This window comes from Pagrus pagrus (genome assembly GCF_965226575.1).
Source record: "Pagrus pagrus genome assembly, chromosome: 9".
In the NCBI taxonomy this organism is placed as follows: Eukaryota; Metazoa; Chordata; class Actinopteri; order Spariformes; family Sparidae; genus Pagrus; species Pagrus pagrus.
This window is the reverse complement of record NC_140193.1, coordinates 20,831,782-20,854,020: the sequence shown is the minus strand read 5'-3', so window position 1 is coordinate 20,854,020 and position 22,239 is coordinate 20,831,782. Positions and strand designations below refer to the sequence as shown.

The window sequence follows — 22,239 nt, the reverse complement described above, 5'->3', positions numbered from 1 at the left end:
ACCTGCTCTTCTTCATCGTACAGGTTACATTACCCATTAAACAAAAGGAGGCGCCACCTAGTGGCGCTACATTAAATAACTCTGATTGTTACAACGTGTTACAAAGACAAGTACTGTGTAAGCACATCAGCACATCAGGGAATGTGGTACTGTACATGACAAGTTAACATGCTGGCTTTCTTGGCCAAGAACTTGTGTTAAGGGAATAACTAAGGTTTTAACTTGACCTAAAGGGTAGATATTTTTTCCTGATTATTTTCTCTTGATTAAGTGGGCTGGCCCTACTCTATTTCAGTTCATACTATAGATCTCTGCACCTTGTTAGGCAGAGTCAAGGGCCTTGATGATTGTGATGAGAGACATTACAGTTAATATAAAGTGCCATGTTTAATTTATATTTATTTAATTATGTAAGTTGTTTCCCCCTGGATTTTTTTTAATTATTTCAACTCTGCATGGTAAGAGATGTTTTGGTTGAGTTTACAAGAACATAGTTTAAAGGGAGCAGGGGAAATTAAACTTTAATTTCATATAATTATAATGTTCTGCTTAATTGGTTGGGTATTCATGTGCAGTTTGTTCAATAAAAGCATGTTCAAAATAATTTATTTCATTCTTTATTCAGTGGGCATTGGCTATTCAATGTTTTGGGTATATGTTAGCTGTCTACATATTAATGCGGAAACACTATTATTAACTGTATAGTTAATAATATGCAAACTTCAATATTTGTTTATTTATCGCAAGTTATATCGTCATCGCAATATTGAATAGTGTTATCGCACATCGCAGATTTTCCTCATATCGTGCAGGCCTAGTTTCCACATGCAATTGCTCACAACAAGGTCTGTGGATTATCTTGGGTAACTGGGTCATGATTTCTGGAAAGAGACATTGCTGTTAAATTCGTTGAATGTATTTAAATGTATGTAGAACTGATTGACCGATTCAAACAGTAAACTTCACAGTTTCCTTCAACAACAGTATCGTCACTGTTCTTCTACTGCTGGCTCTTTTTCGTCTCTGGACAAACATAAGACAGAAGCATGTCTATCATGTTCTTGATAATGGCTCGAGGTGGATGGACGTTGTGGGGAAAGCGGTGTGCCAAAGTCATTTGCCAGGCGTCCACCAGCAGAACATTCAGCCCCTTGAACATGGCCCTGAGCACCTCATTGAGCTGCAGTGAGTACCAGTCACTGTAATTAAGGCTCACCTCTTGGTCCAGGGCTCTGAGGTTGGCTGAGCGAATCACAATTATTGTCCCTGGCGCTCGGTCCAGGAGTCGCACCAGCGCCCGCCTAATGTGACGGAGCCTCCGTATGTACACCTCCACAGGATAGGGGCTGAAATGGGCCCAAATGCTGAGGACCACAACGGTGTTGGGACCCCCAGAGAGGCCGTCCAACTCGTTAAAAATGTACTGCAACTCACTGGCTATGACAGTGGAGAACTGGATGGGTGGGCCATGGCAGCGGTACTTCAAGAGAATATTATGGGGGCTGTCCACCGCCATAAAGGGTCCAACCTTTTTAGGACTGTGCAGGTCGGACTGCTTCAGTTCTGCGGATTGTGGAAATGGAGGTTAGAGGAGGAAAGATACATAATTGTTAAAATAAAAGATGAGACAAAAACAACACTCACCTGGTACAAAAGCAAGAAGGTGCTCAAACCACTGCCTGACGGTGGAGTCTCCATACATGTAGATCACCTTGTTTTCCAAACATTGCGTGATGGCAGATGATTCATTGAACTGGCGCATTGTAACGCCATTTAATGATCTCCATGAGTCCTCGTAGTAATATCCAGATGGTGCTAGCTGAATAGCTTCTGGTTTTACACTGCTTTCTGCCTCTACTCCATCTGATATACAAAAAAGAAACATTGCAGACAAAATTAATTGAATGGAATAAATCAAGGCATGCACATACTGTGACATGATGCACAAAAGTTACTCTGCAGGTATACTGTACCTTTCCTGGGAGGCAGCACATTGATTCTGTCGGGTCCTGAAGCGTGTATGCGAACTTTTATGTTTACACCACTAAAGAAACAGAGTTTATCAGGTGATATTCTAGATTTGATGTAATGTCAACAGATCCCCTGAAAAAAAGACCAAAACTAAATCCATCTCTCAAGGCAGCCAGGGTTGTATCCATTTCAGTGGTCTGTCCACTGACCATGGTTGCTGTAGATGGACCACTGGTTACTACCTCAAAGGATGCCAGAGCTAGTGGTTCGGACCACTTAGTGAGTGGTCCTTGGATCGGTCTTTGTGATCTTTGTGGTCCTAATCCACAATCTCCCATCTCTGACAGTAAAAAAAATTGTCAGAAATCATAGTCCTTTATTAAATATAGCCATCATTATTATCAAGACGTCAGATCATAATCATATGTTACTCAGTGGTCTGTGACGTGGTCCTTGTGGTCCGGGCCAGAGTGGTCCGTGGCATGGTCCACACTTCCTCTCTTTTATCTAACTATAAATGTGTAGTTGTAGGCCTAAAGAATGATGGATTGATCAGCCTGTCTGTCATCTGTATGATATTAAGTAACAGTATTGAATTGTATAAAATGGTTGTGTATTGTATAGCAATCAAAAGTAGACTGCAGCACTATGTCATAGAACATGCGACATGTGACACCCATGTATATTAAAAAAAGGATTTTTGTTCGGACCAATAAAACTATTTGGATTGAATGGTTTGAATGAATGAATTGGATGGTATTGAATTTATGCTTATAGGCCTATCTCGGCAGGCTATAGCCTATCTCTTTACCTATCTACACTATGGTCTATTTGCAGTCCCTGTCGGCACCATACAGTGCACTCACTACAGGGGACCCTGAAGCTTGTGGTCCTATTGCTCCAGACCATTTTTTCAGTGGTCTGTGGAGTAGTACTCTGATGCCTGGACTAAAGAAGTAGAAGTAAAAGTACTCATCATAAAGTAAAATGTTCACTACCACCTCCTTCTCTCTGACTTCAACTCAACTGTATCAGCAGCCAAATCTGCCTTCTACCTGTCAAAGATCAACTCCTCTGCCGACCTCCGACCACTCCACCTCCTTCCTCCCTCACTGCTGGTGACTTTGCAACTTACTTTACCAAGAAAGTAAAAGATGTCAGCTCTTCATTTACTCCTATGCCCATCCAGAAAGCACCTCCCCCAACCCTCACCGCTGATGGCCTTACCTGCTTCAGCCCTCTCTCTTCTGAAGATGTTCACACACTAGTTACATCTAACCGTGCCACCACCTGTTCCCTTGATCCGATTCCCTCTGCTGCGTTTGACACAATCAACCACCAAATCCTCCTCTCCATTCTGGCTGAACTTGGCATCGCTGACTCTTCTCTAACCTGGTTTACATCATACCTGACAAATCGCACCTTTCAGGTCATGTGGAATGGCTCCTTGTCCAAACCCTGTTTTCTGGAAACTGGTGTCCCTCAAGGCTCAGTACTAGGACCGCTTCTGTTTTCACTATACACTAGATCACTAGGCTCAGCAATCACATCACATGGATTCTCTTACCACTGTTATGCAGACAACACCCAACTGTTCCTCTCTTTTCCACCATCCTCCGACACCCACGTTGCAATGCGCATCTCTGAATGTCTGGCAATTCAGAGAGCACAACTGCGCACCACCTCAAGCTCAACCTGTTGCAGTCTGCATCCGATTCAAGACGATGGTACTGGCTTTCAAGGCCGCCAACTGCACCCATCTACCATTGCATTTTACTGCTGTAGATGTTTCAGGTTTCACATTTTATCTACTTTATATAGGCTACCATTGGGTACTTCAATCTACAGCAATCCGTCATATTCTATAGGTCAACATATGTTGTATATATGTGTATATATGTACAACCACTTATCGCTAAAAAGTAAACTTTTCATGATACTCACAGACCACATCACAGCTAGTCTGGACCAGAACAAGAGCAGGTCCTGACCAAACGGACCACGCCACTGACCATGCACTCATTAACTTGTCTGGACCACATGGAACACGTTGCCATCTTCATAAAGAGTTGAATTGAAAATACTCACATGTTTTGCATGGATAGATAAATAGACAGATAGACAGCTTCACCTGACTTACCCAGTCCGGACTCCAAGGACCACATCACTAAGTAGTTTTGAATACAGAATAACTTCCGACTTAGCCTTTAATACAACACAAGTCATCCTATCATCTAGTGCAACAGTACAAACCTCTGAAAGAGTGGTGCTTCTTTGCTGGTGAGGAGATGTTTCAGATAGCCTCCTTTGGCGTGGTTGATCCTGGTGTCACAGCCAAGCACCTTGGGCTTGTAGCAGTACCAGGGCTCACCTGTGTAAAGGTCTGTGTAGTTGCACAGGGGCTTCTGATCAGGGGGCAGGCACATGTCGCACACAGTAGTTTCAGAGAGGGAGCCCGAGTGGAACAAGCTCTTGGAAAACACCCGATCAGGCCGTTCCTCCCTCAGCCGCCGCAGAATAGCAACGGCCTCGCTTGAGTGCACTAGTGTCACCTCCACCTGTGCAGACCCCACCCAGAGGAGCGGGAACAGAGCAGAATAAGATCCATTCCCGTGGTCCAACACTTTGCCTGCTACACCTGCTCCAAGCTCAGGGGAGTGCAGTCTGGCCAAAAGGAAATCCCCACCGTAGCGCTTGGGATGACCTTGTAAGTCATGCATTTGGACGAGGGCCTCCAGCTGGTCGCCCACATGCCACTCCCGTCCCTCATTGGTGGGAAGGATGGTGAACAGGCTGTGCACAGGGTCACTCGTCTGGTTCAGGACGATTGGTGAAGAGCGAGGCGGAGGCCCTGGCCAGGTAATAGAGTCCAACAGGTAGCGCTCTTCCAGTTCATCTTCAGGGGAGGGTTTCTGGCCCAGATGGGCACAAAAGGTGCGGTTGTGATAAAAAGTAGGCAGATTCACCGGGATGAAGGATGATTGGATCCTGCTCTGAAGCTGGTCAAGGGCTGAAATAGTGTGGAAGTTCCAGTTCTAGAAAGAAAGGGACGAGAAATAAGAGGTTGTGCAGGAGATGGGCATACTATTGTTGCATGTTCAACTCAAGTATCTCAGTCTTAGACCTATAACAGAGGACTGTGTAGCTACACCGGTCCAATTAAATTATGGCCACGATTCATACAGATGTCTCTCTTTTTTTTTTATATATACTTTTTTTTTCCTTTTCATAAGACAAACATGAGGTCATATACATACATTCAGTCACATTGAACGATACACTTAAATACTCGCCACAGGATGATACACTTTCGTTCACAGCTGTGTTTACGACAATTTTAGCTGTCATACTCTGCTTCGGCTAAATATGTAACCCATTTAGCCTAGTAATCTTTCCCCTTTTCCTTCTGTAATCTCAAAATGAAAGTTATACGTTCTATAATGTATATGTCATTTATTATATTTTTTCATTGGTTCAGGGTGGGAGGTTCTCTAAGAAGCTAGCATCTAGTTATTGCTTTTTTACTTGCTGCCATTAAACATACAGGTGTCTTTTGAAGATTGATTTGCTCTCTCTGTCTCTGTTTCAGCAGACACCGTGAAAACTACAACAAAAATAAAAGACAAAGTTTCACAAATCACATACAACTCCCACTCACTGCCAAAGTCTCTCAAGCCAGTGCCCATTAAACAGTCATTAGCATAACTGAAATGTGCTGAAGTAAAATAAAATAACTTAAAATGCATCATTAATGTCCATGCAAAGGTACATTAACAACATTATACGTAAACATTAAACATATAAAGAAAATTACAGTGTGCGCCTCTTGGACGACATGTAGAATATCGTTACTCTGGAGTCGTATGTTCCTTATTCGCAGTCATGCTGACTGCAATGCCCTCAACTAAACTGTAATCATGTTACATTCTGCTGTGAAGACCTTACAAAAAGGGCATATTTTTAAACAAACATGTTTAAATACCCTTTAGACAAATTTCTTACCAACCTTTTAATGACTTTATGAACATACTTGATTATGCACTTATTCAGTTACAGACTGTGTCAACATTAGTATTCATTATTCACTTTACATATTGAACTACCTTTAAATGTTATATAGTATTAATCCCGAGTGTACAGTTGAAACCAGAAGTTTACATACACTGTATAAAAAGACACATTACCTTTTTTTTTCTCACTGTCTGACATGTCCTATTTTGGATCAGTTAGGATTACCAAAATTATTTAAGAATTTTTAAGACAATTTTTTATTACTTAAGTCAGAAGTTTACATACACCAAGATTACTATGCTTTTAACAATTTGGGAAAGCCCAGATGATGATGTCATGGCTTTGGAAGCTTCTGATAGGTTAATTGACAACATTTGAGTTAATTACAGGCACACCTGTGGATGTATTTTAAGGCACACCTCAAACACACTGCTTCCTTGCGTGACATCATGGGAAAATCAAAAGAAATCATCCCAGATATCAGGAAGAGAATTGTGGACTTCCACAAGTCTGGTTCATCCTTGGGTACAATTTCCAGATGCATGACAGTGCCACGTTCATCTGTTCAAACAATTATATGCAAGTATAAACACCTTGGGAATGTCCAGCCATCATATCGCTCAGGAAGGAGATGGGTTCTGTGTCCCAGAGATTTTCGTGCTTTGGCGCGAAATGTGCGTATCAACCGCAGAACACAAGCAAAAGACCTTGTGAAGATGCTGGCTGAAGCTGGTAAAAGAGTGTCATTATCCACAGTGAAACGAGTCCTGCACCGACATGGGCTGAAAGGCCACTCAGCAAGGAAGAAGCCATTACTCCAAAAGCAACATAAAGAAGCCAGATTACAGTTTGTAAATGCACTCAGGGACAAAGACCTTCATTTTTTGGAGACATGTCCTGTGGTCTGATGAAACCAAAATTGAACTGTTTGGCCATAATGACCATCGTGACATTTGGAGGAAAAACGGGGAAGCTTGCAAGCCCGAGAACGGGGGTGGCAGCATCATGTTGTGGGGGTGTTTTGCTGCAGGAGGGACTGGTGCACTTCTCAAAATAGATGGCATCATGAGGAAAGAACATTATGTAGAAATATTGAAGCAACATCTCAAGACATCAGCCAGGAGGTTAAAGCTTGGGTGCAAATGGGTCTTCCAAATGGACAATGACCCTAAGCATACCGCTACATTAGTTACAAAGTGGCTTAAGGACAACAAAGTCAATGTTTTGGAGTGGCCATCACTGTCATGGTTCAGTGTCTTTGTTTCTGTTTCCTGTTTTACTTTGAAGTTTTGTCCTTGTGTGTCGCATCCTGCTTGTCAGTTCCTCCTGTGTGCTTTTCCGTTGATTCCCTCACCTGTCCGTGTACCTCTTCACTCCACCTGTTTCTCATCCCTTCATTAGTGTTGTTGGTATTTAGTCTTTGTCCTCCCTCTTGTCTTCTTGAGTTCGTTTTGTTTTCCCTCTGTGATGTTCTGTGATTTCCCGTTACCTATGGAGAGAATTTTGTTCCTTTATTATTCAACCAAATAGAATAGATTTGAAACCGAAAAAGAGATTTGAGAGCAAAAGAGAGTAAGTGGCAATCAAAAAAATTTGTTTTTTGAGATTGAAACAGAACAGGTTGTGAGAGAGCATATTTCTTCTATAACTTCAATCAAAACTAGTGTTTGTAAGTAAAAACATACGACAATTGCTTATAAATCAGTCCTCTTTGCTTGCAAGTTCTAAAGTTTTGCTTGCAAATTCAACAGCACTTGAAGGGCGGGGCCTACGCTGGTGGATGAGAGAAGAGTTTCTATTGGTTGGTTTGACCTGGCTCCAGCGCCAGCTACGCCTTCCACATTACACCCACTTCTCCCTTGTGCTGTGCTGCTTGGAGGTAGAGTTTAGATTCTCTGCCCAAGCCCGAGCCCAGACTATCCTCGGGCCGGGCCAGGCCCTTGATCAAGCATTTGTGTATGTTTTTTTTTCTTTAAATCATTACTTTATTCATTGGCGGGGGCGGCTGTAGCTCAGTGGGTAGAGCAGGTGGTCGCTGGTTCAAACCCCGGCTCCCCTGGGCGGAACTGAGCCACATGCCGAAGCATCCTTGAGCAAGATCCTGAACCCCGAAATTGCTCCTGACGTGCAGTTGGCACCCTGTGTGGCAGCCTCTGCCGTCAGAAAGGGCCCTGCGACGAACTGGCGACTCGTCCAGGGATATACCCTGGCCTTCCCCCATATGTAGATTGGGATTGGCTCCAGTAGCCCCGCAACCCCCCGAAAAGGGGGGATGCAGCGGCAACATCCCACGACCCTCACGGAGAAGCGGACAAGAAAATGAGATGAGAGAGTTGAGAGACTTTATTCATTTGCGATCCATTCCGTTCTGAATAAACAAACAATGCAGTGTACATGCTTCGTCCTTGTTGCATTATTCATTAAGATAATTCTAAACAGACTTCTGTAGTTCAAACAACTCGGAGTTGTAGTTGAGAACGTCAGTTATAACAGCCCACTGTAACATGGGCTGGTGAAGGGGAAGGTGATGGTCCACTTTAGTGCGGTGCCTCCGGTTACTCAAGAGACAGCAGGCAACATGTGGGGGTTTCCGCACAGCACTTTTATTCATAATACTGACCATACCATGCCAGGTCTCTACGGCACTAGATGTTACAGGCATACATGCAAACGATCCAGGCCGAGGTTCTTGCACCAACACTTTACAAAATAAAGACAAAATAAAATGGGGAGTCTTCGCTCTGTCGGCAGTATCCTTTCTCACGGGGAGCGGAAGTACACCTGATCTTCTTCATCGTACAGGTTACATTACCCACTAAACAAAAGGAGGCGCCACCTAGTGGCGCTACATTGAATAACTCTGACTGTTACACCACGTATTAAAAAATTGTCGGGTTTAAATCGGGCTCGGGCACATAATTACAGTTAATGTGTCGGGCTGGGCCGGGCTCGGACACAACGAACACGGGCTCAGGTAGGGTCGGGCTTGATTTTTTGGGCCTGATCTAAGCTCTACTTGGAGGTAAGTTGATAGCCCGTTGCTCTCGAAACGTTTCCCATAAGTAATGAATTGCGCTATATATCGTTGGCTACAGCCTGCCGTACATTCACAACAACAACAACAACACAAGTAATGAATTATAATGCCCTGCTGCTGCAAGCACACTGATTAGCAGCATCATGGTTGTCTCTGTTAGTCACGACCTGAGCAGAGTAGCCTAATGAGTGAGTGAATTACAGGGAGGCGTATACAACGTAGGGCTGTGATTTAAACATTTAGTGTTGCATGGAACTCGCGGTGCCAAAACGTCACGGTTCCTACACAACAGTACCGTGGATTACTAAACTACCGCTGAACGCGGTGCCAGTTTCCACTGTGTAGCGGGCTGCTGCTACTCCTCCCGGCTCCCATTCTCACTACAGCTGTTCTAATGTCAACAAACACAAGTGGCGAATAATTTAACAATGTCTTTCGGTCTGATTATACAGATCAGTGGTGCTGAAATTTGCGTTTCTCTTCTATAGCCTACACATTCTACATCTCGGAAGTCAAAAGCATCATTCAGTGTCATTTAAATCGGACCGCCTGACGCAGCTGCTCCTGTATAGACCAGTAATGCTGGCTGGTTAGAAATATGTGCGTGAATTTGTTAAATTGTTGTTGTTGTTGTGAATGTACGGCAGGCTGTAGCCAACGATATATAGCGCAATTCATTACTTATGGGAAACGTTTCAAGAGCAACAGGCTATCAACTGACCTCCAAGCAGCACAGCACAAGGGAGAAGTGGGTGTAATGTGGAAGGCGTAGCTGGCGCTGGAGCCAGGTCAAACCAACCAATAGAAACTCTCCTCTCATCCACCAGCGTAGGCCTCGCCCATCAAGTCCTGTTGAATTCGCAAGCAAAACTTTACAACTTGTAAGCAAAGAGGACTGATTTATAAGCAAAATGGTCATATGTTTTTACTTACAAAAATAAGTTTTGATTGAAGTTGAAGAAATATGCTCTCTCAAATTTTTTTTTCAATTGCAACCTGTTCTGTTTCTATCTCAAAAAATTTTTTTTTTGATTGCCACTTACTCTCTTTTGCTCACAAATCTCTTTTTTGGTTTCAAATCTATTATATTTGATTGAATAATAAAGGGACAAAATTCTCTCCATAGTTCCCAACTTTCTCCGTGTTAGTGTGTTAGCCTGTGTTTAGCCTGTGTGCATCTTGGTCTGTCTTCCTCTGTGGTCGTCAGTGTTTCCCTGTGATTTCCCCTGTGATGTCCGTGTGACCCTGTGTTCTCCACCAGCTACTTGCCCAGTGTTTCCTCCTGTGATTCCTCGTGTCTCCTGTTTTGGTATGTTTGTAGTTTTGGTGTTTGGTTTCTCTTTTGATTTGTACTTTGCTTTTGTTTACACTTTGTTTTAGCTTTTAGTTGCTACTTTGTTTTTGTCCTTGTGACGCATTTTTAGTTCTGTATTCCTCATTTGTTTGTATTCAGCTTGTTTATTAAAGCTCGCCTTTTGTTTCCCCTTATCCTGCCTCTTGTTTGTGTGCCTGTGTGCCTGCACTTGGGTCCTCCATTTTTGTGTAACTTTAACCCCCTTGACAATCACAAAGCCCTGATCTCAATCCGAGCTGAAAAGGCGTGTGTGAGCAAGGCAGCCTACAAACCGGTTACACCAGTTCTGTCAGGAGGAATGGGCCAAAACGCAAGTCATGCAGTTTAAAGGCAATGCTACCAAGTACTAATGAAATGTATGTAAACTTCTGACTTTGAAGAAAGTAATAAAAAAATGTCTTAAAAATTCTCTCTCTCATTATTCTGGCATTTAGCAAATATAAATAATTTTGGTAATCCTCACTGACCTAAAACAGGAAAAGTTTAGTCTGATTTAATGTCAGACTGAGAAAAAAAAGGTTATGTGCCTTTTTATACAGTGTATGTAAACTTCTGGTTTCAACTGTATGTGTGAGTAGGACCTCACCTGAGCATGAACTGTGTAAGTTACCTTTGCCATGAGGTCAGCAGAGACTATCCTACTATTCTATAAACTGTGACTTTCACTGTAGCTTGAAGTCAGACTCACACAGAACACCCTGGTGTGAAGAGCCTGACCTTTTAGCTGAAATGGATTGACTCTGTTATTCTCCATTTTCTATTTTACGATTTATTAAATATTTCAAAGACAATCGTTTGTCGATTCATCTTTTATTTGTTCACTTCTCTACAAGGGGAAATAAGAATTTCTGGCACAATTAAAAGTATTTTCAAAAAGATATATTCCACGTTGTTGGAAGATCAATCAAAAAACATCAATTAAAAACCAGGTGTAACCCACTTCCCTCCTCACCTCCACAGTGCTGATGTTGCGCAGCAGGAATATGAGTCCAAACAAAGCCAGAAAGAGGAAAATGACGGCATATTTGGAGAGCTTTCGGCACATGGTAACTTCCTTCTGTCTCCCATGATCAGGCTCTTTTTCACTATATGCTTTCCACTGCCGTGATGATGGCATCATTACGTCCTCAGTGGCTTATGCAGACGTATGAACCCAGTCCACAAGAAGGATAAACGAACAGAAAAAATAGCACGATGATCTATTGATATTCATAAAGAAACATAAAAATCATAGTTGACACATGATCATACAGACATTCATCTGAGCAGTGTAGTGGGTTGTCTCTTCGGTGTGTGAGTCATCAGATAAGGAAGGAGGAGCGCAGGGTAGAAAGAACAAAGTAATGTATTGGTCAGTATACAGGTTTGTAAAACCAAATGAAAGTTCCTAAACTCCTTCATGTTGCACAAAACACAGAACATGAACTGTATATGTAGGTATTTATAGACAAATGTGTGTGTGTGTGTGTGTGTGTGTGTGTGCTGGAACATTCTGCAGTCCGCTGGCATGCAAACTGTACCAAGTTGTACAAGCCTTAATATTTCACAATAGCAAAGCGTCATATTTTACACTCCTGTCAATCTGCACACATGTTTAAACCCACGCACGCAAAACCCCCAAATCACTTTTTTTACCCCCTAATTTTCAGTTCAAGTGCATGCTCATCACCACCATTTTTATCATTTAATGTTGTTATTTTAGCCCCTCATATTGGTCTGCTTCTTTTACGTACTTCAGTCCTGAGGAAGTGGTTGATGGTTTGACCCCTTAGTACCAAAAAAGGGAAATCTTAAAGACACATCACACAAAGATATTTTTAGGCAATGGTCTTTCAATGCTCTGGGGCGGCTTCATGTTTCAACACAATACCTCCGTGCACAAAGACAGACCCATACGTATTTTTTTTTTTGTTTCTTATTTTACTGTTTTAGAACTTGACCTCAGCCCCATCCAACACCTTTGGGATGAATTGGAAACTATGCCAGCATCAGCGCTCAACATCACTTAATGCTTTTGTAGCTGAATGGAAATGAGTCCCAGCAGGCAGGTCCTTAAATCTAATGGAAAGCCTCCACTGTTATAGGAGCATAGTCACATTCAACTGATTTTGAATGAGATATTAATAATCATATGGGTGTAATGAGTGAGTGTTCACATATTGTTGCCCAAAAATTGCATGTAAAGAGTTACATCTCTATGGCCACTTATAATTATTATATATATAGGAAAGAAATGTATAACACAGCTGATGATGTGGTAATACTGAGTGAATTCATTTTTTATGCAGACATATTGCTCTCTTTATGACACTGTAATGACGGATATTAATGTTTTGGAATCCAAGATTTATTGCAATAATATATATGTTTCATTTGTAAAGTTTAAACATTATTCAACAGGTGCATAAGAATTTATTCTGTAAAAGATGTAAATCCTATTAAGGGAACTGACAGGCAGGGGTGGGGGGGTTATTTTGAAAATGTATCCCGATACAGTTACTACCTCTGAAAAAATGCAGTCTAACACAAGCCAAGTAAGACAAAGATGACTTTAATTTAACTCGAGTGATGTTGTGTGAGACACGTGGAGGGTTGTTATGTGTGCACATGTGCATGGTTACACACTAGTATATCATGCTTCATTTTAAAACTGTAATCCTGTTAATAATCCTCTTCACTGAATGTATTTTAATCTAATTACATATTTTTTTCGGTAACTTCACCAGAATACAGTTACCTTTTTTAAAAATCCTGATTACATGCACATGTACATGTATTCCATTACTCCCCAAGCCCACTGACAGGACTTGGAACGATGTTGAATTTGCAGAAAATATGAAGCAAAATTGAAAATCACATCTGTTTCCCAACCCTTATCAGTCCCATGTTTTTGGTCAGATTCTTCTTATATTCTTTCATTGAAAGACAAAAATATGCAGCCATTGTGCATTTGTAGCCTCTAATGTCTTCTTTAAAGGTGCAATAAGAAATAACGTTATGTTTTTTAACATTCTGTTATAGTGTAGCTCCCTGGCAGCGTTCCCCACTAGGTCTCCCTCTTCCAGCCTGAAAACCTTCTCCTACCAGTGGGCCAAAGCTCCTTTGCTAGTGGAGTAAACAACACCAACACTCACCCAGCGCTCTTGGCGTCCTTGAACTTGATGGATGCGTAAAGCTGTCATGTAGTGATTTTATACTTTCATCTTTCTTTTCCTTTGCTCAAACTACGATGCATCACAATAATTTCCTATATTTACCCATCACCTTGATAACAATACAATCCTAAACAGAGGTATGTTTATATTTTAAATTGGATAAAAGGATGCATTGAGTGCATCTATTTCTGTGTCTTCAAGCTTATTCAATTCAGTCCAGTCTGAGAGTTATTACAGTGCTTGGAATATTGCATTAGTGATGATAATGTTTCAGCCTGTCTGCAAACCTCTCTTCAATGTTAGCATGCAGAAAGAGTGTGAGACGAACAGGAAGCATGTCAACTGAAAGTTGCTCTTTCAAAACATCTAGGGAATAATTTGTCTCTTTTTTTCCCCAGTGTGACAGTTTCCTGTTTATGTTTGCATTTATTGTTACAGTTTACAATTTAATAGATGAACTGAACTCAACACACAGGACTGATCAGTGACTCTTGATGCTGCCATAGTCAGTTTAGTTTATTGAACTACACTGAACATTTCATGAAAAAGGCATGACAAATGATGCATCACCAGCTTATTATCCACGTAAAATCCTGATGAGTATCATAGCTCCATTTAATGATACAAATATTATATAGATATATCGCCTTGCTCCATCTCAAACCTCCTTTTAAGTACAAAAATGACAATGGCCTTCAAATACAGCCATACTCCTTATTACAGATGTTAAAGCACACATTTGACAATAGCAAATACTGGCAAACATGACAACAACTCTGCCATTATAAGTTATGATAAGTCTCTTAATAGTCAGCTCCTGATTACTGTCAGGAACAAACAGACTAGACAGAAAAATTGACACATTTTCTCTTTGTATCACACAGACCTGATAACTTCACCGTTTACTCCCTTCTTCAATCTCGACTGTCCACCCACTGTGAATGATGTGCAGTTTTTGATCATGTTAAATTAACCCTCAAATGTTCATATAAAAACATACAGAATTAAAACTGAACACAGAAAGAAAATTACTGTTGCAATACAAAGTTAGCTACTTATATGAAAGAGCTGATATTATAAATGTAATCAAAGGTCGAGCCTCAAATCAACACACAGCTGCCGGCATCTGATGTGACGCGTGTACATTTTATCAAAGCTGTGTGAATGTTGAACGTTACAGGCTGAGAGACTGATCTGCCAGAACTCACCAGCTAAAAGTCAACTGAAACAATGTGGAGGGAATCCTTCAAGTGTGTTAATGCACAGCTGAGACGCAGCTATTAGTAACATTTATCTTTCTGTTACAAGGAGTTACAGTGATGTTCACAATGTGTACTGTAAACATCTAAAATAACATTTTAAAGGCCAATAATCCAGCCTATGATAGCAAATCTGCAAGCACAACCACTATACACTCCTGGATATATTTCCAAAACTATGAGAATTATTATGTCAGTCTGGTTGTAACTAACTGATTATCATCTCAGCTGTGCATTTATTATGTAACTACTTCTGAATCGGAGATATTTCACACACATACCATACATTTGTAAAACCCAGAAAACACTTCATTATCATGTATACACTGTATGTATACATATGAAATGCCGAGACTAGAATGACATTATGAATATAGCAGCTTGTTATAAAACTCAGAATGACACATGGTTTGAGTCCAAAAGCGCAAACATCAAGGTCAAAATTATTGCTTGCTCTTATGAAGTTGTTTTCCTAAAAACAGTGCAAAGACTCAAAAGTAATCCATCTTAAACATCACTTATGACCCACTGGAAGTCTTAAAATGTTGCTGTTTTGTGTAGCCCCCAAGCCAGTAAGAGCGTGCAAGGTGTGAGGTCAGGATAAAAATGTAGCGACCAGGTTACATCAGTGTTTCTGTCTTCTGCTCTTAGTCTGTCATAAAGAGCTGCATGTCTGTGTGTCTGTTTGACTGAGGGCGGTGCTTAGCTACACAAACACACAGCAGAGAAGCAAACAGCGCACAGGGTGAAGCAAGAGGTTCTGTAGGAACTATTTTCTTTCTGTATCACAATGCAGAAGGAAGTGCACATCTACTCATGAGACGCTAGCTATTCAAGCTAATTAAGCTGGCTCACATTACAGGTCAGTTGGGGAAGTTGGCAGTGATGTTAACATCCTGTTACAGGCAGGAGCCTATTGTTCTAGAGAAGAGGCAGGTTTCCTTTTGTGTGGTGATGTGTTGTAGTTCAGTAGATGGAGAGTAGTTCCCACATGCAACTGCTCACAATAAGGTCTCATGATTTCTGGGAAGAGACATTGCTGTCGAATTCCTTAAATGTACTTTTAGCGCTTTGAACACCACAAGCAGAGCGCCACTAGTTCTGTTGTATTCGAGAGAAGGCAGACATTTAGCAACTCACAACAAAGCAATATAGATGAATAAACAACACTACAGGTAAGAGGAAAAATGTGCATTTTTGATTATGGAGTGAACTTTCTCTTTAAATACAATGTACTGTTATTCAGGTATGTAGTAGTTTGCTGTAACAAAAAAAGACAGCTGCATTTAACACTGAACAGCCTGAGGAAAGGCTTAGAAACAACAACTAATTGAGTCTTCAGCTTTGGCAAAACTTAATAAAAACAAATATATGCATAAATATTAGTCACCTTAAAGGAATACCAACATCAGCTTATAATAAATCAAAATACTGCATACACACAGACATATAACACTTTGGTAACATAAACAGACAGTAGCAATCACTGTGCCAAGGTCTTTGGCATTTCCATAATAAAATTTGCTATGTGGGATTCCAAATTAAGCATAACAAGCATGTAAACATAGATCAGTACTTTAAGTCTGGAAACTCTCAGTAAAGACGGTATTTAAAGGGTATGTAGCTTTGGAGAACACTTTAATTTGTTAAAAAGCCTTACTGTTGGGAATTGAAGAACTGACGGATAAATTCACACAGTAAACTCTCGGTTCCCTTCAACAATATCTTTACTGTTCTTCTACTGCTGACTCTTTTTCGTCTCTGGGCAAACATAAGACAGAAGCATGTCTATCATGTTCTTGATGATGGCTGGAGGTGGATGGAGGGCATGAGGGAAGTGATGTGCTAAACTCATTTGCCAGGCGTCCACCAACAGAACATTCAGCCCCTTGAACATGGCCCTGAGCACCTCATCGAGCTGCAGCGAGTACCAGTCGCTGTTATAAAGGCTCACCTCTTGGTCCAGGGCTTGGAGGTTGGCCGAGCGAATCACAATGATCGTCCCTGGTGCTCGGTCCAGGAGTCGCACGAGTGCCCGCCTGATGTGACGGAGCCTCCGTATGTACACCTCCACGGGAAAGGTGCTGAAATGGGCCCAAATGCTGAGGACCACAATTGTGTTGGGACCCCCAGAGAGGCCGTCCAACTCATTTGAAATGTAACGCAACTCACTGGCTATGACAGTGGAGAAGCGGATGGGTGGGCCATGGCAGCGGTACTTCAAGAGAATATTATGGGTGCTGTCCACCGCCATGAAGGGTCCAACGTTTTTAGGACTGTGCAGGTCGAACTCCTTTAATTCTGAGGAATGCAGAAATGGAGGTTAGAGGAGGAGAGATACACAATTGTAAAAATAAAAGATGAGACAAAAACAACACTCACCTGGTACAAAAGCAAGAAGGTGCTCAAACCACTGCCTGACGGTGGAGTCTCCATACATGTAGATCACCTTATTCTTCAAACACTGAGTGATGGCAGATGATTCATTGAACTGCCGCATTGTAACGCCATTTAATGGTCTCCATGAGTCCTCGTAGTAATATCCAGATGGTGCTAGCTGAATAGCTTCTGGTTTTACACTGCTTTCTACCTCTGCTCCATCTGATATAAAGAAAGAAATGTTGTAGACAAAATTAATTGAATGGAATAAATCAAGGCATGCACATACTGTGACATGATGCACAAAAGTTACTCTGCAGGTATACTGTACCTTTCCTGGGAGGCAGCACATTGATTCTGTCGGGTCCTGAAGCGTGTATGCGGACCTTTATGTTTACACCACTAAAGAAACAGAGTTGATCAGGTGAAGTCCAGTGATATTCAGTTTTTTGTTACTGTCAACAAATCCCATGACAAAAAGTTGGCCTCTCAATACTTTCCAACTTCCAACTACTTCCAAATACTAACAAAACTAATCACATTCATATCAGCTTTGGAAGCCAAGGCATCACTTTATGTTCAAATCAGGATCAGTAAGAGGTCAAAACAGATGTTATGGCAGAAAAAAGCTGCATAATGAGGCATCAAAATCATCATCCTATGGTCGTACAAACCTCTGGAAGAGCAGTGCTTCTTTGTTGGTGAGGAGATGTTTCAGATAGCCTCCTTTGGCGTGGTTGATCCTGGTGTCACAGCCAAGCACCTTGGGCTTGTAGCAGTACCAGGGCTCACCTGTGTAAAGGTCTGTGTAGTTGCACAGGGGCTGCTGATCAGGGGGCAGGCACATGTTGCACACAGTAGTTTCAGACAAGAAGCCTAAGCGGAACAAGCTCTTGAAAAACACCCGATCAGGCCGTTCCTCCCTCAGCCGTCGCAGAACAGCAACGGCCTCGCTTGAGTGCACTAGTGTAACCTCCACCTGTGCAGACCCCACCCAGAGGAGCGGGAACATAGCAGAGTAAAATCCATTCCCGTGGTCCAGCACCTTGCCTGCTACACCTGCTCCAAGCTCAGGGGAGTGCAGTCTGGCCAAAAGGAAATCCCCACCGTAGCGCTTGGGACGACCCTGGAAGTCGTGCATTTGGACGAGGGCCTCCAGCTCATCGCCCACATGCCACTCCCGTCCCTCCTTAGTGGGAAGGATGGCAAACAGGCTGTGCACAGGGTCACTCGTCTGGCGCAGGATGATTGGTGAAGAGCGAGGCGGAGGCCCTGGCCAGGCGATAGAGTCCAACAGGTAGCGCTCTTCCAGTTCATCTTCAGGGGAGGGTTTCTGGCCCAGATGGGCACAAAAGGTGCGGTTGTGATGAAAAGTAGGCAGATTCACCGGGATGAAGGATGATTGGATCCTGCTCTGAAGTTGGTAGAGGGCTGAAATAGTGTGGCAGTTCCAGTTCTAGAGAGAAAGGGACAAAAAGTGAGAAGTTGTGCAGGAGACCACTAATCTATTATTGGCAGATGAAATTCCGACTGTTGCATGTAACCCAACTCAGGCTTCGTCCTATAATAGAGGACTGTTTAACATGATTGATTGGTATATCCATTTTACTTTCAAGGCATTTAAGAAGGCACATCAAATAAAAGCTAGGTGTGCAAGCCACTTCTCTACTCACCTCCACAGTGTGGATGTTGCGCAGAAGGAAGATGAGTCCAGACAGTGCTAGAAAGAGGAAGATGAGGGCATATTTGGAGAGATTTCTGCACATGGTGACCTCCTTCTGTCTCCCATGATCAGGCCCTGTTTCACTATATGCTGTCACCGTGGTGATGATGGCATTGTTTCATCCTCAGCGCCTGATCTAGACGAATGAGCCCTGTCAACGAGGGCAAACAGAAAAATAGCACTTGATCTATTAATATTCATAAAGACACATAAAAATCATAGTTGACACATGATCATACAGATATTCCTCTGAGCAGTTTAGTGTCTCTTCTGTGTGTGAGTCATCATTAGGCAAGGGAGGACAAGGTACAAGGTAATTAACTAATTATTTTCCGGCGGTCTGGCTGGTCAAGTTGGACTGTCGTAAGATGCTGTGGGCAGTGAACGTGTCACAGTCAGCTGCTCTTAATCCAAAACACCCGCTTTTTTCTCCAGTATTGATGACAGTGTTTCTGACAGGCAATACATAGAAGGATAAAAATGTAGTGAAATTTGGAAGAGCTACTAGCTGTTGCATCTTTAAATCGTCGCATCACTGAATCTTTATGCTTAATCTATTTTTTATGTTCCTTAATTATGAGGTACTTTGTTAATGTTTGGGTACAGTTTAGTTTTTATGCTATTAGTTTTATTGCTAATTATATATCATTAAATTTTTAATAAAAATGGTTGTGTTGTGTTTTCTTTATCTTGACTCCAATGTTGTGCAAGACATTACACACATTGCACATATACCTTGTCATGTTCCTCGAGCTATTTCTGAATTATGCCATCAGGTAATGATGTAGCCATGAGGGGGTGTACTGGGTGTACTTGGACTGCAGCAGTGTCTGGATGGGTGTAATGTGTCAAAGCATCCACATGAATGCTAGGACACATGGTTTCCCATCAGAACATTCAGTTCAGTTCAGTTCAGACAACTTTATTAGTCCCCGGGGGGCAATTCAGTTCAAGCAGTTCTAGAGTAAAAAAAAAAGACAAACACAAACAACAACCATGGCATAACAACCAGCAGCAGACGACAAACAGGAGTACAATATGCACATCAGTATCAGTACATATCCCCGGGGGGGCCAAGGCACATAGGCCACTGTCACATAATTGTGTGGAGTGGCACAATTAAATAACAGAGACCAAGAATAAGAATAAAGTAATAATAAATAAGTGGCACATTAAGTTACAAGGACACAAAGTAAGAATGTTACAAAGAGTGGCTGCCACTGTCCATGTTCAGGAGCTTAATTGCAGATGGGATAAAGGAATTGGCATACCTATTTGTCCTCCTGATAGGTGCTGCAATGCTATTGCATTGTAGAGAGATGGTCAATGATATTCAGTTCACCTGCCAGTGGTTTTAATGTTTTGGCAGAACTGTGTATTACACAAGGAGTTACGATACAAATGCCATAAGCTTTTGCACAGCCCCTGCAGCCTCAAGCAACATTATTTAAAATCTTAATTGAGGTAGGCACAAATGAGTTTTTACAATGTTTAAGTTTACACTGGGATGTTCCTTATCTTCTGCCAGAGGGCTCATAAATGTTTGTTTATTCCCATAAACTTTATGGCAGTCTGTACCAGGCGAGCAAGCTTGATTTTTAACTGTATGGTGAGATTACCATACCATGCTGACATCCTGTACCGAATAATGCTCTCTGGAACAGCCTGGTAGAATAAAAACACAATCTTCTGGTCCACTCCATACACCTTGAGTTTACATAAAAAACATAAAACTATGTTGTAAACAAGAAGACACACTGTCAACACGGGCCTCCAAGGGCCTAAAGCTGATGACCAAGTGGACACCAAGATACTTGTAGGAGCACACCTGACTGATTGGTTCATTATGTCTGACCATAGGACTCTGATCCCCCCACTGACCTAGGGTCCAGATCCATCTCCTGACATTTATAATGAGATGGTTGGCATCACAAACTGCACAGAACACTCTTTCTGTGAGATAGGCTCAAGGATATGCATCCTTGTGCAGGAGGCTGAGGATCTCAGTGGCTGCTGAAAATGTGAAAATGTGGCTCCTGAGGTGGCTGCTGATTTTTGAATGTTATAAATATGTAATGAACGGATCAATCTCCATGACAATTGGGGATTGTCCACTGATTAAGACCATTGTATTTGACGTTCTAAGGTCAGAGGTTACCTCTGATGCCTATTATAAAAGTATTTCATACCAGTTAATACATCACTCTGAAAAGGACTTCTGTGTGCTTTTCATATATAGAGACAGACTGCAACAGAAAACATGTACCAACAATTCATCTGATCTGCTCCAAGCAGGTTGGCCTTCATTGTTGGTTTACAAGCAGGGCACTGGATTAACAACCAGCCTATAGCCAAATGCTGGTAAAATATGCAAGCGGCTGATACATCTGCTTCACTCACCAGCCAAAAGAACAAAATGTTAACATGCACTAGCCATTTAGCCAAAAAAGTACATTTTGTTAACTAATGTTGCAAATCTTGTCTATTAAGTGTCCAGTGTCATTAAATTAGGCCCAACAACGTCATCGTGACTGTGCCTCCTGCTCACTTTATAATGTATATATATGAAGATCCCTGTGTGGTCACAGCGCTGTGTTATCAAGTGGCAGTAAATGGCAGTGATACGTCAGCACGGTCATATGTTATCTAACGGCGGCGTCTCTCTTGTGCACGGCTGCAATGACGCAAGAGCCAGCAACAAAGAAACAACCGGAGTTGAATGTGTTGAATATGAGTACTACTCATATTCAACACACGAGTGGAGGCTCCAACACATTTACTATGTTATTCACACAAACGTAGCCCTGTTAGCTAACGCTGTCACCGGTAATGCAGGCGTTATAGCCATTAAATGCTCCCCCCTACTTACACATTTCGACGACAGGTTCGCATGATGTCGAACCGTCAGACCGAGGAGGGTTCTGATGAGTCTGGTTCTGGCCAGGTTGAGAGCAGGCAGCCGCGGGTCGGGACGCTCTGCAGAGACGGTGTAGTAGCGAGAGGAGAGGTCCCAGTGATCATGATGGGAGAAAAATACGAGCAGGCTGGGGGGGTGGGGGTTAACCGGTGGCTGAGTCTGGCTGCGTCCTCTGGTGGTCAGTGATTTAAAAGTTAACCGCAGAAATGGAGGATTAATACTCAGAAGACACTCAAAGTAATGTACCGAAGGCCTTTGTCGACAGAAAGAAGAATGACTGCCATTAAAAAATTAATAATTGACTATGAGAATTATGACTGCTATCGAAAATCATTTGACTGCGCTATGAAATTGGCATGGCTCACATTGGTACATCCCATCAGTGTGTTTATCAGAGCATTTCACAAGTGCACTTGAAGCACCAGCTGTATGG

General features: G+C 42.1%; 2 protein-coding genes across 2 annotated transcripts; both read right to left on the bottom strand.

Annotated features, from left to right (window-relative positions):
* Window positions 1-779: 779 nt before the first annotated feature.
* On the bottom strand, window positions 780-11,454 carry LOC311262685 (NXPE family member 3-like). The gene is made up of 5 exons (XM_084362279.1): window positions 11,326-11,454; window positions 4,225-5,006; window positions 1,974-2,044; window positions 1,645-1,863; window positions 780-1,563 (listed from the first exon to the last, which is right to left on the bottom strand). The coding sequence occupies exons 1-5, from the start codon at window positions 11,416-11,418 to the stop codon at window positions 1,001-1,003; spliced, it is 1,728 nt and encodes a 575-aa protein (XP_084218405.1). The 5' UTR covers window positions 11,419-11,454; the 3' UTR covers window positions 780-1,000.
* Window positions 11,455-14,023: 2,569 nt separating this feature from the next.
* On the bottom strand, window positions 14,024-21,978 carry LOC311262811 (NXPE family member 3-like). Its single transcript, XM_084362546.1, has 6 exons — window positions 21,759-21,978; window positions 18,840-19,040; window positions 17,841-18,622; window positions 17,498-17,568; window positions 17,170-17,388; window positions 14,024-17,088 (listed from the first exon to the last, which is right to left on the bottom strand). Exons 2-6 carry the CDS (start codon window positions 18,930-18,932, stop codon window positions 16,526-16,528), a joined length of 1,728 nt encoding a protein of 575 aa, XP_084218672.1. The 5' UTR covers window positions 18,933-19,040; window positions 21,759-21,978; the 3' UTR covers window positions 14,024-16,525.
* Between the last annotated feature and the right edge of the window lie 261 nt (window positions 21,979-22,239).

What these genes read in the sequence shown, in the direction of transcription:
- LOC311262685 (XM_084362279.1), bottom strand. Translation starts at nt 11,418, where the DNA reads ATGTGCCGAAAGCTCTCCAAATATGCCGTCATTTTCCTCTTTCTGGCT. An exon ending in TGTGCTGCCTCCCAGGAAAG is followed by an intron (nt 1,864 to 1,973) that starts GTACAGTATACC and finishes TTTGTATATCAG; the next exon opens with ATGGAGTAGAGGCAGAAAGC. An exon ending in CCTTCTTGCTTTTGTACCAG is followed by an intron (nt 1,564 to 1,644) that starts GTGAGTGTTGTT and finishes CACAATCCGCAG; the next exon opens with AACTGAAGCAGTCCGACCTG.
- LOC311262811 (XM_084362546.1), bottom strand. Translation starts at nt 18,932, where the DNA reads ATGTGCAGAAATCTCTCCAAATATGCCCTCATCTTCCTCTTTCTAGCA. An exon ending in GCAACATCCACACTGTGGAG is followed by an intron (nt 18,623 to 18,839) that starts GTGAGTAGAGAA and finishes CTTTCTCTCTAG; the next exon opens with AACTGGAACTGCCACACTAT. An exon ending in GAAGCACTGCTCTTCCAGAG is followed by an intron (nt 17,569 to 17,840) that starts GTTTGTACGACC and finishes CTGTTTCTTTAG; the next exon opens with TGGTGTAAACATAAAGGTCC.